At 47.6% G+C, this 17,923-nt stretch overlaps 1 protein-coding gene across 1 annotated transcript in view; it reads right to left on the reverse strand.

Annotated features, from left to right (window-relative positions):
- LOC104513532 (uncharacterized aarF domain-containing protein kinase 1) overlaps positions 1–17,325 on the reverse strand; it is a gene marked incomplete at both ends in the record, with an annotated part of 30,264 nt that extends 12,939 nt beyond the window's left edge. Inside the window, one exon of the mRNA XM_010156928.1 lies at positions 17,122–17,325. Coding sequence (XP_010155230.1) covers positions 17,122–17,325 — 204 coding nt within the window. The remainder of the gene's footprint in view (positions 1–17,121) is intronic.
- Positions 17,326–17,923: the final 598 nt, after the last annotated feature.

Genomic DNA, 17,923 nt, shown 5'->3' on the forward strand with positions numbered 1-17,923 from the left:
GCCATCTCCAGACACTTTGCTGTGCTCCACGGTTTCACCCATCACAGCCACTCAAAATAATTCACAAAGAGGGACCCAGTAGGGATGATGCTATTCTCCTATCACCAAAAAGCAATGCAAACCGAAACATTCCAAACCTCAATGACAATTTCACAGCAGATCTCCTCTTCTGATCACGGCACACTGTAATTCCTCCCAAGTCTTGCATGTTGTACCTGAAGATAGCGATCTGTGGGATGTCCTGCTATTTCAGCAGGGGCTGACTAGGCAACACAGGATTAACTTGAACTTCCTGCCTCCAGGATACTCATCGCAGGCCAGGACACAACCCAGCCCCATTAACAACAGTATTGTGTTGCGATGGCCAGGAGCAGCTTGCAGACTCCCAGCATTTTGGTGCCATGCAGCAGCACGGGCAGATGCACATGGGGAAGTTGGTACAAATCCATTCAAGACAAAGAGGATCATACAACTGGGAGATGGGTCCATGGCAGAAGCTGACAGCAAGGAAGTGATTAAGGTGGTAAATTTTGCACATCTTGTGCTGTGATTCTCCAAGCTGGAATTCCGTTGATGAGGTGACTTGATTCATCTGGTTTTTCCATTCCTAACAGAGACAGCACTGAACAGTCCCCTCTTAATCATGGCTCCATGGATGGCAATTCACTAAGGTGAGCTCAGCCTGAAGGAGCTTCCCGGATTTACACATGGATCGTGCTGTGTGTAACTCAACGCCCAGCCTTCCAGCCAAGACAGCACCAGGCACTGTGAAAATGGGATTCGTGAGCTTGCTGGAAAATGGACCTAAACAGTAACACTCTGGGAAGACGGCAGGTTTCCCAGGGAGGTTTTGGGGGCTGTCGCTGCCATCTTAACACTGCTGAATACAATGCCCCCTCTATTTCATGTAGCAGAATAGCTGAAGAGTTACTCAATTCTATGTCTGATACAGCATTTCTAAGGTTTGTGGCTCCCAGAACTTTTGGAATTCACTTTATCGACACTAGGAGCCTATTGCTCTCTAAAGTTTGAATGTCTTCCCCGGACTAGGTTTAAGGGATGTGAAACTCATCCCAGGATGGTCATCTTTTCAAGAACATACATACACGTCACTGCCCATGGCACCAACAACTCAATGATCCCTGGAAGACCAAAGTTTTAGGCATGAGAAAATGTTACGCTGGAGTAGAGCAATCTACTTCCCAGACAGCAAATGAAGGTTTTTTTCCACTGTCCCTGCCTTTCTATCCCCTCCACAAAAACAAAATGTCACAGTGTTGCTCCGAGAATTATTAAGACAGCAAAAACTGAAAGATTAGATTTATCGTAGCAGACAGTGGATTATGAAGAATAATTCATCAAACGTCAGAACAAACAGCCTACAATTTATAGGCAGCTTTGTTGAGTCAGTGAAATCTGATTGGACTTCTCTCCACCTAATGAATGCCAAGCCTAATTGATGGTTCCTAAATGCATCTGTCAAGAACATGTATTTATTAACTCAATATTTTTAATAATATTGTAGATATATACAGAATAGTGGTTTTCTTCTGAACGGATTCCCCAGTGTTTGTATTACATACACATGTAAGTGTGCACGTATAGTGAGGTATACACTGCATCCAAATGAATACAGGCAGAAGGTGTGTGTATTCTGATGCACGGAAACACTTACATATGGCTTATTACAAAAAATCTGTGCATCTTTCGTGCACAGGATGGCAAATCAATGTGGTCCATTTCAAGGGGAGATGTGTGTTAAGGTGTCTGCCTAGAATTTGGAAGAGCTGAGCTCTCCCTAGTATCCCATGTGATGCTGAGCCGCACCATGTCACAGAGCCCATGCAGGGATGAGCAGAATTAGGGTGGTCCAGTCACCTATAAATCTGCCCTTATCTAATTTCTCAGGACCAAATTTGTAACTTTAATATCTTTTGAAACACCTATCTGTATAATACATATACAACAGTTATCACACACAGCCACAGCCATGTAACTTCATCTGCCAATGGTATGTATTTGCTCCTGGCATGCTGATCACTTCTAAACTGGTTCATCAGTGCTAACACTGCACTGTGATAGCCCAAACCCATCAGCCTTTCATCTGGGAAAGAGCTGTCAACAAGATGGGCTACGAAATTCATCTTTTCCTGCTATTTCTACCTGGTACCACTTTGGCAACTTGCAGCCCACTACCAGCTATATCACTGAGAATCTTCTCTGGGATCCTACCAACAGCACTTCCCAGTCACAAAGCCATGAATGTTGCAGAAAACTGCCTCTGCTAAAGGAAATGTCCTTGATCCCATCATCTGTAGTCCAAAGTTGGCTCATTCATTCACTACCTGACACCCAGGATGATGGCTATTGCCTGTTCTGCTCACCTGACATCGTCTTCTTGTAGTCTCTTCTGACTAGAAAGTAGTGGGAAGCCACTCTTACTGCTGCTGAACAGCTCAGTGGCTGGAAGAGTTGAAAGTATCAGTGTATTTGCTATAGTACCTTTAATTGTTACAGAGACATACTTTGAGGAAAAGTGCCTTTTATTCCATCCCTGATGACATCTGCTTAATAGTCTGTGCTCAGACACACACATGGTATGTTCATTTATTTTCCTGAGTAAAGTCAGATCCTTAAGACAAGGCAGAACTGTCTGAGAATATCATTCATCCGGGATCGAAACCAATCTCAGTGGTGACAGCTACAACAGGCAGTAACAGCAAGGAGCAGACAGAGCTGATGCATGTCTCCTGAGACCCTACCTGTGAGGTGGACCCCATCTCCCATCCCTCTGAAAGGCAAGCCACTTACCCATGGCTCCTACAAACAAACAATATTCAGTCCAGTAAAAGCAAGGATTGTCATGGCCAGACTGGAACTTAACTGGCTCAGGAACATACTCCTGACCAGCACAGGAAAAAAATGGTTTTCAACAGTTAAACTATTAGGTGTCCTACTACCTTCCAGAGACACTGGATGCTAAGATAATTTTAAGCTGCAAGTCTGGTTCGCTTCCATGGAAGGTGGAAGAACCTTGCACCACTGAAATCAATAATTTCCTCAGGAAGCCCCTGAGTGATAACAAAGTACCAATCCCTCTAACTCTGATGTGGCCATTGGAAAAATGCTCATTTCCTGTTTCCAGTCACAGTTAATCAGCACAATGACCTGGCTTGTTCATCATCCCACTTCTTTGCACCTCTTGTGCAGCTAGTCACCTTCCCGCTATCCTAAACCACTTCCACACCCCAGTCTGTCTGTGACTGGCTTCCAACAGCAGCCAGGGTTTCCTGATCCAGAGTCAAGCCAGAGCGCATCAGCAACGATGCCTGCGTGCAGAGAGAAGGTGGAAAATGATAATCTCTCCAAGTGCACACTAAATAGTGTCACTGTGCACTCTATTTTGCTTGACATAAGCACCACACAGTCTGTGCAAAGTGCACAGACCAAAGTAAAGTGAGGCGTGTATGTATATATATATTCCTGTTCACTTCCTTTCATTCCATCTTGCTGAAACAGAAAGTAGAGACTTGTGAGCTACTTATTCCTTCCAATAGTGCAGGCTCTGGGGCAGATGGTCCAACCTGCCCCATGTTCCCCGCCTTCCCCTTGCACATATAAATGCCTCCCTTTATCTTAATTTGCTCTTTCATCTTGAGCTGTCTCCCACTTGAACAATGCTCATTAAATCCACTCTTTTTGTCTTTTTGGAGAAATATTAACTTCACCTGCATCTCTCCTGCCTGTGAGGATGGAGCCACACTTGTCAATTGTTCAGACAGATTGGAATCACAGTACTTCAAGAGCACACAACTTCCCCATTCCCAGCCATTTTTCGTGTTTTAATTGAAAGAACTCTCTCTTTTTCTTTCACCCCCTGCTAATAAAGGAAGTTTTCAGTTGTTATACCAGCGTGCAGTGAGAGCAGGGCAGAAGACAACTCTCTGGTGCCAATAAACTTCCTTCTGCATCCCATCTGCCCAAACGGACTCATATTCCATGGTTTGGAAGGAGTAGTGGCCCCTTTCTACCGACAACTTTGAGGCTTGCTGTGTTCTCTGCAGCTCTTCGGCTCCCAAGCAATAGAGCTGAAAGTGCTAACGTAGCAGGAACATGCCTGTAGCTCCTAAGGAAGGGAGCAGTTTCCTCAGCTTTCTGCTCTTCTAGTGGTTCTGTTAGCACGCCTCAGCAGCTTCCTTATCCCTTTCCCAGCTTTCTGGAGATGTTCCACAAAGTTCTGCCTGGAGTCCCACCAGTGCATCTGGATAACAGCTCACATAAAATTCCCACCTCCTTTCTGGTGACTTGTAGCTCTACCTCTGTACTCTAGATCAGCCTGCTTCTAGCCAAACTACAATTTCAGCCTGTCTCTCAGTCCCCTCTCTTGTTCCCATTCCACAGAGCTAAAGCATGGTTCCTAATCTTCTCACTCAAATCATCCCTCCCGTCTCCTTTCTCATCACAACAAACATTGTCACCAACTTTCTGCCAAGCAAAGCCTTGGCCTTGTCATCAACACTGACCTCCCTCCAGGCCTCATTTCCAGGCCAGGTCTGAATCTCGCACTAGACATCGAGTACTAATGCTCACAAGTGACAGGTGACAACAATCCAACTGTTCTCCCCTGTCCCCCCACAAAGCTCCCTTTTCTCTTCAGCCACACATGCAGCAAGACATGTGGGGGTCCCTAATGTACTCAGAACCCCTTGATCGAATTCCTGCAGACATATTCCCAAATGACACATTACCCCTACAGATGCCAGCAACGTGCTGCAAAGACAGCGCATGTGGAAAGAATCATCAAATCATAGAACAGCCCAGGTTGGAAGGGATCTCAAAAGAGCATCTGGTCCAACCTTTCATGGGAAAGGGAGCCTAGATGAGATCATCACATTTTGAAAACCTCCAGTGATGGGAACTGAACCATGTTGCTGGGGAGGTTGTTCCAGTGATTGATAGTAGTCAATGTAAAAAATTTCTTGCTTATATCAAGAAGAAACCTCCCCCAAAATGCTACAGAGATGGGGCCAGCTGGCCTATTAGGCAAGAAAGTAAGATTTAAGAAAGTACCCAGAAGTAAATGAATGTCCAAGACCATGTTGACTCCAGGTATAAACATACCCCTGCCATGCACGGGCTGAAGCCCGAGTAGGAAAGGGTCAACAGGCCCACAGTGAACAGTCTCCACATTGTCACAGCCAGGCAGAGGGAGGCTCTGCTGAGGACTGCAGAGATGCCCCAAGGGCCCTGTCAGCAATAAGCCTGCACAACAGCAGCAGTCCTGGGAGAAATAACCAGCTGCCAGAGCCTGAGGATATATAGGGACCTTCAGGAACACACATCACCTGTGCCTCATCACAAATGCCTCTGATTCAGCTCTGAAAGCCTGGGGGCTTTGAGAGGTGTATGAGAGAAATGCCTCCAGGCAGGTTTATGTGACTATAGAGGGAGCAGTGAGGGCATGTCTGGGGGTATTCATTTGAAAGAGGTGGGCTACAAGCACCTGACTGGCAAACGACACTGTGCCAGGGCTTGTGCAGAGAGTTAAGGAAGAAGCATAGGGAATGGCAGGCAAAATCCTCCATCTACTGAAGGCAAGGGAAGGACATGGCCAGGAAAGGTGCTTGTGTGTGTGTGCAGAGGCAGGATGTGCAGGGGGAGTGGAGGGCAACGTTGCAGGGTACATGTCTGGCAGGACAGCACTGCATACAAGGGAGTATGCTACACTGACAGACCCTTCTACTTCCGCTCCTAAAACAGAGAGGGTACCATGTGGAATGTGTTTAGGCGCCAACTCATAAAGGGATGAGGGAAAGTGTTGCTAGGCCTGGGACAAAGAGCAGGAATAACAGAAGCAGCACTGCACAATCCAGCACCCTGTCACCCGGGTGGACAGAGGCACAGTACAATGAAAACACACAGAGGGCAAAGCCCAGACCCAGCCAGGTTCTGCCGAGCTACATTCCTTCCTCAGGCTTTGGTCACAACTACATCGATGCAAGTGAGATTGTTACTGAAGCACGGCATTGCCCCAGAGTAATAGGACAGGGAAGTAGGAGTGAGGATCCGAGGTGGACATGGAAGTACATGCAGCCTGGCAGATGTGGGCAGTTCTGCCTGAATTGAATTTGTATCAAGAAAGGGATATAATGAGGTCACTCCATTAGAATAAAGATGCCATAAAGCCCTGCTGAAGATATAAAGGTCATAAGCCAATTTCTGGTGCTGACTGTGCTTTGACGGGATACTGAAACACCTGCATGTATGGGCAGGCCAATCAGTGCAAGAGGCAGAGCTGTACAGCAGTCCACACCACAGAGAACAAGGTGTGGGGACTGAAGAGAAGCTGAGGTAGAATAACTTACAGAGGTCTGGGTGGGACCCTGGAGTTTGCATCCTTTGCAGCCTGCTCCCAGAAAAAATGTACAGAGATCCAGGAAAGTTGTTCGGGAGAGACAACTGCACACAGCATATTAAATCCACAGCTGACTCTGCCAACAGCTTCACTGGCACCATGCTGGGGAAGGGGTTCCATGCCTCCCCTAGTGACCAGAAATACAAACTCTGGAGCCCAGAGCTCTCTGCACTGATCCAGAGGGGAAATTCCTATGCTAAGCCAGCAACATAATTTCCTGCTTCCTTCTTGACAATATCTCCTCTGAATATCAACCTCTCCTTTCTTCTCCTGCACCTATTTATCCTTCTTTTCATGTCTCTGCTCTGAACTATCTGGTCCTTCTACAGTTTATTTATTAATCTGTTTCTTCCTCCTCTTCTTCCCACTGTTCTCTCTTGCCCACAGATCTTCTTGTTGGGCTTCCAGGTCCCTGGTTCAGTGGTGTAACTCAGCTGATTTACTCCCCTTAAAGCAATGTCTGCTTTCATGTAAATCACACTCTAAACCCAGCCTGTGAAATGGGCTTGTTCGCTAAACTCTATGAATAGCAAAGTAGGCACAGCTGGCCTATTCATAATCAACTTAAAAAATAGATTAGCACTTTACAGATTAAACATTATCGTTTTAACAGTTAACATAAATCAACTACACTTACAGGCCTAGCATTGCTGCTGCCACTGCAGGGTGACAAGCGTTGCAAAGGGAAGGGCTGCCAGTCAGGGTGTACTGGGAAACAGCTCGCTCTCTTCCACCTCGAACGCTAAGTTCTCCTCTGGCACCCCCAGGGTATATGGCTAGAGGTTGTTAAAAGGAGAAAAGTGGGCTATGGAAACAAAGGTAGGGGGTTAATTTTGTTAAATTAAATTCACATGCATTTCCAAGCAATCCAGCAACCTGCTATTCTAGAGCCAGAATCCAATTGCCCTATTTCCCTCCCTAGGGCTGATGCAGCTCAAAAACAGTCAGCCCCTGGAACAGGAACAGGAGAGGGAGCCTCTAAACACTGACTGGTATCTACCTCTGCTTCAAAATCACTGGGCTCCTGTGGATGACGTAAAGCAGGCTGATGGAGTCTATCGAATGTAAGCAGTGCCACTCACCTCAAAAAACACCTCCTCATAACCTGGGGAGCCACCTCACCAAAAAAGGGCCAAGGACTAAGATCCACTCAGACCCAAAGGACAGCTGGGACAGGAGGTGTGGGCTCAGAGGCTTTCATGGTAGCCAGGGCAAGACACTAGCACTTCCTGAAGAACAGGGCAGCAAGTATTACATGAGAGTCTTCTTTAGTATAACCCCTCTTAACAAGCCCTGGTAATTTTCATTGCTCTAGGCTCCTTCTAGCCTTTCTTGATAAATGGGAATAACAGTTAATAGACCTGAACCAATCAGTTACATCCAATAAGGTGTTTGGCAAAATTAGCTTTGTTTTCTTCTCACAACTGACACCACCTCAGTTTCATTCATTATCTGAAATGAGCCAACTAATGTATATTTTCTACTCATCATTTGAAATTTGGAAAGGTTGGTGCTGAACAGCCTCTTCCAAGAACTTGCCAATTTGAGATGGAGTGGTTATGTGAGCTCTGTAAGGGAGAAACAAGTAGGTTTGCTTCAGCTGAGCAACCCTGGCACAAGCAGTAATAGGTCATGTGAGTTTATTGCTTCAGTAGTCACAGACAGCTTCACAAGTTTGGCTCTGAACCATGCATCCTGTAAAACCAACTGCAAAGCTTACAGAAAATAAGTGCAAAATGTGCTTAATGTTCACAAACATAACTTGATTTCCAAAGGGAACATGAGAGAAATTCCTCTCTCAGGCTGGCCTGCCTACTAGGGACTGACACACTTTGCTCACTAATGGTGGAAAGACCTGTCAGACCCCTGAGATCCCAATTTTTACTTCAATTCTCAAAACATAAAAGCATGGTGAGCATGAGGCTTCCCATGAGAATTTCCAATGTTCTCACCCACAGCAGCTTTTCCACAGGGAAGAAAACCTGCAGGCAGGGTTCAAGTTCTTTCTGTAGCATCCTTCCATGGAATCAAGAGCTATCTCTCAGACAGATCTCAGAAGGGCCACAAAACAGAGCTTATTAGATCATCATACATATTAAAAAATCATTAAAATGCTGTGTGTCTATTCTGTGTGTTGGGAAAATGCAGGTATGTCAAGGTCAGGCCCTATAACTCCTTATTTCATCTTCTGTCATTTGTTTCATCTACAAATAACCTATTGCCAAAAGTCACCAGACTCACTGCATCGTATTTTCATGTTCCTGATGGGTCAGGAGCCAAGTAACTGGCCAGATGTAAAATTCTGAAAGCACACAGCATATGCTAACCAGGCAGAATCCAGAGGATATTAAAAGATCAGTGGGCAGGCAGATGACAGGATTCCTTGCTCCCTCAGAGGAAAATCAGGCATACTAAGCCCAGCCTGTGTCTAGATCAGTGCATCGAGTAAGAATATTTCTGAGTGTATCAGCAGCAGGCTTTGAAAGAGAAGCTAGTCCCTCCACACGGCAGCTCAGCATTTCTGCCCCTGCCCAAACCCTGCCGTGTCACACACACAGACGGCTGAGCAAATGAGACACACACCACGTCTGAGGGAAGAAAGTCTCCATACACCAGAAGGCCACACAAGGACTATTCATCCCAGTTAGATTGGGATTTCCAGTGCCTGTTTGGAACTGGAAGGGTTACCCATGTGCTGAGAGGTCCTTTCTGCCGACGGCCAGAGCACTGCTGTGCTGCACATCCACCACCTCCGCAGGACGCGGACACTTAGCACAGCCCGGCACAGCTGTGATGCCCGCTGCCAGCCAAGGTTTATTTGCATCAGTGCAACACTTCAGATGTCATCAAAACCCCGAGAAAACCACACTGAAGAGAGCTTACCATCTGCACACAAGACGCTGTGAGCCAACCAATTCTGTGCAGGTATGTCATACCCCAGGCACCTGAAGAATTTGTAAATTAAAGAAAAGAATGTAACTTGGCATGCAGATCAGAACTAGTCCTTACTGGGCCATTCTCCGTTGCATTTTCTGATCTCAAATCTTTCATTTCCTTGCAGAAGACCCCCAAGAAAATCCTTTACAAAATCCACTGTCCAACCTCCTGTATTGTAAATCTTATTAAGTTGAAGGAAGCAAAAGGAGATTATCCTCTAATCTATCCACAAAACCTTCCCTCTCTTAGGCAATGGGGCTCAGAGCACTCAGGAAGAGGCTGCTATGAGCAGGACTGAGCCAGATCCTCTCCCAGGAGCTCTAAGCAAAGAGAAAACCCAGGGAAGGAGAGGGTCCTATGTCCCAAAGGTCCCCTGGCAATAAGGACACCAGGCTGTCCTTGGGATGCCATTAAGGATCACTAGCCCGGGAGTTTGCAAACAGAGCACGCAGGGACAGAAGGAGCAAAGCAGGGTCGACCACCTCAGCCACACGATGCTCCCTGTTTGCTGTCCCCCTGGCAGCTGAGCAGTGGTTCTGGGCAGCTACTGCCCGCACGAGGGGTCAGTGCAGGGGCAGCCACGCTGAGACCCGCCAGCCACCAGGGTCTCTTACCAGAGACAGGGCAGGGAGAGCATGGCGGAGGCTGCGGCAGCAGCGGGACCTGCGCAGGCAGCCGCTCCTGCCTTTCAGTTGAGTAATGCAGGCCCATTTGTTCTGGGTGACATTAATGCTATTCGCCATCCATCTCAGACTCTTTAAATTACCTTTTTATGGCCAAAATCCTTTTCATAATTGATAAAAATCTCTTTTTTATATCCCGACTTATTGAAAAAAATGTGAAGTTTTTTTATTCCTCATTACAGTTTTAATACAAATGTGTTTTTTATTGACGGCTGCTTGGAAGCCCTGACGGACCTACAAAGAGAGGTTCCAAGGGGTGGGAGAAGGGCCAAATCCTCCCATCCCACTTCCCAGCCCCTCACACTGTCACGGTAACGGCCACCACAGCCCAGCCTCCATGCTGGGTGGTAATGGGGGGTGGGTAATGCCATGCAGGAAGAGATGTCCTGTGATGGACACAGCACCCATAGCAGGCTCTTGCTGACCTCAGTCTAGTTGCCCTGTGTCTGTTAGTGATGTACATGACAGCCAACCTCGCTGAGCACCTGGCTCCAGCAGGAGCAGGGTACTACGGCCCCAAGCAACCATGGGAGCGACCATGCACACACATCGGTGCTTTCAGGCAGAACACTCGACAATAAGGCTGTGCAACACCGGAGGAAACAGGCACGTGTCCTGGCATCCTGGAAGGGTCAGACAACACTGCCAGCCTGGGAAGAGGCATCTGGGGCCATAATAGGATCTGCAACATCGTAACCTGAAGACCTTGTGATCTGGCAGGGTAAATGAACCTTCTCTAGGGCAACATATGGAGCCAGCTACAGAAAGTGGCTCGTATTCCCTTGGGAACAACTTGGATGCTGTAGGACATGCAGTGTAATACCCAACAGCCTATTGAAGGCCTAGCTGCTCTCCCACAGGGCTGAGCATTGCTTCAACAGTTTTGCAAATCAGAAGTAAGCATATGTCTCGCCAGAGCTTAAAAGGCTAATCAACAGTTCCAGAAGGAAGGGAATCATTCCGTGCTTCTCCCTGTCACTGGCACAGCAAAGGCTGCCATGCTGTACCAAGAGTGCTTCAGAAATAGGAGTAAAAAGAGGAGTCTTTTCTATTACCTCTGTCTTTTCTCACAGTCCAGCAGTTTGAGGGCAGGGAATTCTCTTGCTGTGGGCATTAGCACCTTGCTGCGGTCTCATTCTAAATCTTGCCCATGGCTGGTTCACATGAGCATACGATTTTCGTCCCTCCCTGTCAAACGGTGTCAAACGGCCATGTTAAATACCTGCGCACCATTGCAGTGACCATGCTCCCAGGTGTACCTGGGTACATTTCCACAGCGGATGAATAAAGATCATTACCCAACCTAGAAAACACTTTGGGAACAGAGGGAAAAATGGCAGCAACATCCTTCTTAGCAACGGTTTTGCTGCAGAGACAATGACTTCTCAGATGAGTGTATGTTTCTGACTGCACAGTACTGGGGCCGTGCCAGGTGAAAGGGTAGAAATCCAAGGAAAGTAGAGACCTTTAACAGAAGGCTGGGCCCCCCAAGCGTCACTGTAAAAATGCATCCTGCTTCACAAACCACAGCACAGGAGGTTCCTCTACCACACGTGTTTTGCTTACAAATCACAGTCAACTCGCTGACGTCTCCTGCTCTGCTCAATCAGCAAGCTCCATTATTGTATGGCTGCAGGAGGCTTCCTGCAAATGGCAAAATAGTCCTTGAACAACAGGTAAAAGCCGCAATTAACTGTGGATGAAAAGGATGGTCTCCTTGGAGGTGCTGGCTAATCAAGCAATTAGAAACTACTTTCCATTACCTGCACTCCCACAAAGCAGAGCTGGACTGACATCCTTCCAAATGACTGTCTTTCCACCAATTTAAGCCCTTTATATGATCTGGCTTCAGCAGAAACAAGCCTTGACCTCTGGGCTCTCCCCAGACCTTTCTCCCAGCCTTGAACAAAGCAAGCACTGGAAGCAACACATTCAATCACTGGTATGTTCTCCCTACAGAACCTGTTTTGCCTCTCAGCCTTCCTGGAGCACAGCAAACTCACCAGAAGAGGTTTTAGTGTGTATACAGATGTGGATACCTGGGGTCCAAGCAGAGAGCTGGTCAGAATTTCTTTGGATCCCTCCCGAAATAGCATCCGAGACTGTTTAGCTTCAGCGGTTTCCACTCCTCTCTGCAACAGCTTCAGCAACTGTTACCAAGAGGCCACAGACGTGAGGATAAGTTAAAGGGGAAGGAGGAAGGAGATCCTCACTCCCACAGCAGGCCCTGTGCCCTACACCAGCCCCTCTGCGTCTAGTCAAAGACACAGCCTGGATGCAGAGCACGTGGGCAGCCGCACAGCACAGGTGCCCCACCAGCATGGGAAAGACCCCACCTGAGACCACGCTGGCCTCATGGGGATGCCAACTTTATCCTTGCCCTATCTCCCAACCACCCAACCTCTGACAAGACACAGGAGCAGGAACAAGAGGACCACCAGCCTGATGGGAACCTGCCAGAAAGCAGCACAGATGGAGGAACTAGAATATTTCTGAAGGGACAGTGGTGAGAGATGGGTGGGGAGGAATGTCTCCCACCAAGAAAAATTACCTCCAACATGAGTAAAAGCCTGGGTAGTGTGGAGTACACAAGCACACGGAGGGGGAGAATGACGAATCTTGGGGAAAAGGTCAGAAAGTTGATTACAAAATGCTGAGGAGTGATGATGGGCTGGAAGCTGATGAGCAATGTGCTCTGGAAAGTGACATCTTGCTGTACACAGAAGAGGGGTTACAGTGGTGCTGAGTGGGTAGCTATGCTCTGGGCTAAGGGGATGTGCAGATCAGATGGGTGACTGCAAGGCAGCAGGTATTGCAGGACTAGAAAGAGGTAAAAGACTGTGTTGGCATAGATAGGAGCACACAGTGAAATCAGGAGATGTCACAGTATCTAAACTCATTATCATTGCACAGCAGCAGAGAAGCCATATTAGGGACTGCACTGGACAGTACTGGAGCCAGACAACAAAAAGACACCAAGGATATTTGGAAGTGAAGTGTTGTAAAAGCTGCCAAATCATTCTGCAGCCATTCAGTCCTATGAGGAGGGATGCTCTGGAATGGCCTTGATCAGAGCAGAGAGAAGCAGATTTACTTTTGAAAGCGGAGACTTTCACAACAGTCAAATCAGTCTTAGCAATAAGCAATTATGCTCCTCTGAGCTCCTTGTCCATGAAAATCACACACAGGAAGCCTTTCTGACAGACACCGAAGGGCTCTCAGGTGGAACTGGCTTGGCCTGGGTTCTGCACCTCTGCTCTGGAACAAAACTGGCATCACCTCCCCATTATCCCTATATCCCACAGCCACAGGCCAGTCTCTTCCAACAGACCTGCCAGGGGGAGGAAATGACCCTAATCCCAGTACTGGCAAAACAATATTTCCATCATTTATAGTTGCTAAGCACAACGATTCTGTGCTTTTAAGGTGCAGCCACTCCAAAAGATTCATCTTCCAGAGCCTCTCATCAGTCTTTCTCCCTAAATGTCTGGTGCCCAAATTTTACCAGAAGTTGCCTGGCTATGCTCTGCATGCATACTGTAGAGTTTGAGAGTAGTTGAACCAGCTATCTTTCCTTGTGCTAGTAACAGCCCTGCAGAGAAAATGACAATGGTGGGGTAGGGAACATACACATTTTGCATTCATTTTCCATGCCTGACACCTTTTCACTTTCAGAACCTTGTTCAAGCAGGGAAGATGAGAATAGAGGTAGGAGAGACTCTCATTCATATCTCATCACCCATTCTTATGCACACAGCTTTTCCCAACTGATCCAAAGAGTCCATGTGGAACAGCCCTACCTGTGTTACCTCCACTGTCTCCCCAAAGACTTAGTCTACAAACTTGCTGGTGAGCATTTCCAGGAGTCATGGTAAATATTTCTTTGTGCAGCCTCTCCCACTGCTACTACTCGTGTTGTCCCAAGAAACCCACACCAACCTCTTGCATACAACACTGCAGAGAATGAATGATCACCTCCCAGCATCACTCAGGCAAACCACTGTGGCTGAGATCACAAAGCCAGCATCTGCTGACTACTCATCATTTTTATCCCAGTGATCCCTGATAGATACACAGATTCACCCTAGGATTTGACAGGGCAACTCACTGGTCAGCATATATGATTCTTTTCCTGTGTCACATCAGCACACACGCCACTTGCCTTGAAATCCACCCATTAGCTCATGCAGCAGAGCTACAGGCTGCAGATCCCAGTCTCCAGCCATGATGCTGGCCTAGAATGGGAGTTCCCCCACCAGCAGGGTGTCACACAAGCCTGCACGGTGATAACAGAGCCGTGGCCAACCGCTGTAAATCCACCTCACAAGCCCTCTGCCTTTGCTCAAACATCAGTCCCGTTGGCATGCTCTCCATTTACGCCAGTTTTCCCACACAACCACTTCATTTGTCAAACAACCAAGCCTCCGGTAAGATTCTCAGGAGTAGGTCACATCAGAAGGCAGACTAGTTCTAACTGGCTGAAGAGACAATGCTTCTATACACGGAATTGGCTTTTTTTTGATCTTCATGCCCTTTTGCAAGCTCTTGCCTAATTTGTCAGCTTGTCACATTCCTCCCTAGGTATCTCTGTATTTCCAGTTGCTATTTTCCCCATTTGTCCTGCACAGATCCAAACTGTATGTAATTACTTCTTGTTTAGACCTGAGATTCATCTGAGAAGCCTACTCATGCACCTGACGAGGGAACAGGAAGTCTTATCACTGTATTTGAGAGCAGCAGGGTTAAGCCTGGGCCCCCTGGGAGGGTTCCCTCATCATCATTTTCTCTTCTATTTGAATTCATCTGCAAGTTCCCAGGTGCGCTGCTGGCCCCAAGGGGGAAGGTTTCAGGATCCCCCTTTGCATTCCCCTCTGCTCTGACACTCCACCTTGCCCTCCTGCCATCTGTATTTCAACTAAGTATATTGTATTAAAAATGTACTGAGGATGTAGCTACACTGGCATTAAATTTGTTCCTGAAGTAACCCTGTTTAATCCTCTGGGCTCCAACAAAGACAACTTTGGTGCATTAGGTTCCCTGAATCATTTTGCTTTTAAATACCTTCATTTAGCATTTACCTCTGCTTTTAATACTGCCCAGTTTCACCAGCTCCTTTATTTTTATATGTGTCATTCTCTTCACTTTTCTCTTTTATGATCATTCTCTTTCTCTCATTAGCATTTCCTCTCTATCCCTTTCTTCCCATTTCTACCTTTTTCCCCTCCCTCTCTCTGTCTCTTTAAAATTAAATATTGCCCAGCACTGCCCATGTGGGTGAAGTGAATGCTAAGAGGGAAGGCTGCTGTGCAGACTGGATTCGAGCTGCCCCGCTGGGAATCAATGAGGCATGGAGTGCTCGTGTAGCTCCCAAAAAGCCTGAAGAAACCAGGGTGTATCAGTGGCAGCTGAACACACACTTGAGAGATAAGAAGAGGGCTCAGCTCTGACTGCCTGGCTCAGCCTGAGAGATCCCACACAAACTGAGCCAGGGCTGTGGGCATTTAACAGAGGCTAACCTCAGGGTGGCTTTCCGTGGCTTCTGCAAAGAGGAGATGGCCAGGAGGAGGCCCATGGAGCAGCAGGGGTCTGCAGGGAGCAGCCAGCCAGCCCTGCTCCATCTATCCACTGAGCTATGAAACATAGCTGGTACCAGCCATGCTACAATGATGCAGCACTGAGAGAGGAAGCCTGACATTAACACTGCCATCAAACTGCAGGGAAATATTACTTTTCATTCCTGACTAGACAATACCTAGGCCCTAAAACTACACATAGACAGACTCTCCCCATCCAAATTTGCCCATAATATATTATTAGGAGCAAATATATTATCAGGTGCAAAACGGAGACCTTATAGCACCTTCCAGTACCTGAAGCTGGGGGGGACTTTTTACAAGAGCCTGTAGTGACAGGACAGGGGGTAACGGGTTTAAATTGAAAGAGGGGAGATTTAGATTAGATATCAGGAAAAAATTCTTCATGTAGAGGGTGGGGAGGCACTGGAACAGGTTGCCCAGAGAAGCTGTGGATGCCCCATCCCTGGAAGTGTTCAAGGCCAGGCTGGATGAGGCTTTGAGCAACCTGGTCTAGTGGAAGGTGTCCCTGCCCATGGCAGGGGGGTTGGAACTAGATGGTCTTTAAGGTCCCTTCCAACCTAAACCACTCTATGATTCTACTTCACTTACCCCATCATGTTACCCCCATATCTCCTCACCACACAGTCCCAGAACACCCCAAAACACACGCCCACACTGCTTCTATTCTTCAGCCTCCTGTCTTCCTCTCCCTCACACCCACCTTCTATCCCACTGCCTTTGCACACTGTTGCCTTCTGCCTCCCCCTCAGTACATCAGTTGTGACCCTCAAAATACCTCTCCTCAACCCGGGTTGGAGTGTGAGGGGACCTCTTCTTGTAAGGGACAAGATGCAAAGCAGCAGAATGACCTCTCTAAATACTGGGGTTACTTCCCTTACAGCAGGCACCCACCTCTGATCTCAGTGCTGTGGGCTGCTGAGGGTTAATGGTGACACAGACTCCTGGGCTACTGTATTACCTGACTGCAAGCACCAAAAGTGATTTATGCTATTATTTTCTTTGGGGGTTAATTAGGGGCTTGAGAAAGTAAAAGGCTGTCAGTTCTAGCTGGAATTGGTCTAGTGCAGCCAGGGGAGAGCAGTCGTTCCTCACAGAGCCCTGCTAATAAATCTTTGTCCTGAATATCAGTACCTCCATCTCCCACTCCTCAGTGTGGCAGACGGCTCTCCATCCTGACCTCCAGCAATCCTGTTACTCTTGGCATAACCTCTGGGGTACACTGCTCGGCTGAGCCCTGCCATTTCCACCTGGCAGCCCTCACACCCTCAACTTCTGTTATTTTCTCCTTTCCGAAGCTTGCCAACAATGCTCGTCAACAGACAGGGAAAATTCGCATGGCATTCTCCCAGGAGCAGGGAGAAGATATGTCCCCTTGGTGTCTCTTGCAACTGAGAACTACCAGGGACCTCCTAGCTCCTGTTTTCCTTCATCTAGCTGCCCAGGGCTCACTGAGGCCTGAGAAGCCAGCACAGGCTACGGCTGCCCATACCTCTTTGCCCAGATCCTCGCGGATGACTTGCTCAATCTCCTGCCGGGTGCTCTGCGGGGCCTGGCTGTGCAGCACTTTGAGGGTGCGGGTGTACTCCTCGGGCAGCAGGTAGTCAAGTGCTCCCAGGTGCTGTCCCACCTTGATGAAGGTGCCTCGGTTGGCGCAGCACAGCTCCCGCAAGCGCTCAGCAGAGCGCAGGTGCACCTGCGGAGAGACCAGAACGTCAGCCAAGCCCTTCTGCTGTCTGTCACATGAGCACACCCACATCCATACCTTTTATTTGTTCAGTATTTAAACAGACCAGGAATTCCCTTTCTTGATTGGGGCATCATCATCTAATGTGTCAGATAAGTATTAGGACTCTGACTTGATTTAGAGCGGGCTGAACCAGACCAGGACAAGATGCTCCAGAGTATAAGGGACTTCGACACTTATTTGGACAGGCACCATGACCATTGACAGCACATCAGTGTTTGGCTCTGCGCAGGGCTACAGCCCTGCACAGAATAAGATGCGTAGACCTAGGGCAGCTTTGATATGTCACTGTGATCTCCCACCACAATGCACAGTTTAGGAACCTATTGTCAAAAGATACAAGTCAGGACCACAACCATGGATGTTAGGCTTTTAGTATGAGTGCGATGAATTAAAGTGGGAAGAAAACCACAGGTACCATAGAATCATAGAATGGTTAGGGTTGGTCAGAAACTTCCAGGAACTTGGAAGAAAACTCTGCTAAAAATCAAAACTACAGATGTCTATTTGGCAGTGAGGACAGTATGTGGGTAGTCCTTCATCCTCC

The sequence above is a fragment of the Eurypyga helias genome, unplaced genomic scaffold, assembly GCF_000690775.1.
Source record: "Eurypyga helias isolate BGI_N326 unplaced genomic scaffold, ASM69077v1 scaffold848, whole genome shotgun sequence".
NCBI classification, from domain to species: Eukaryota; Metazoa; Chordata; class Aves; order Eurypygiformes; family Eurypygidae; genus Eurypyga; species Eurypyga helias.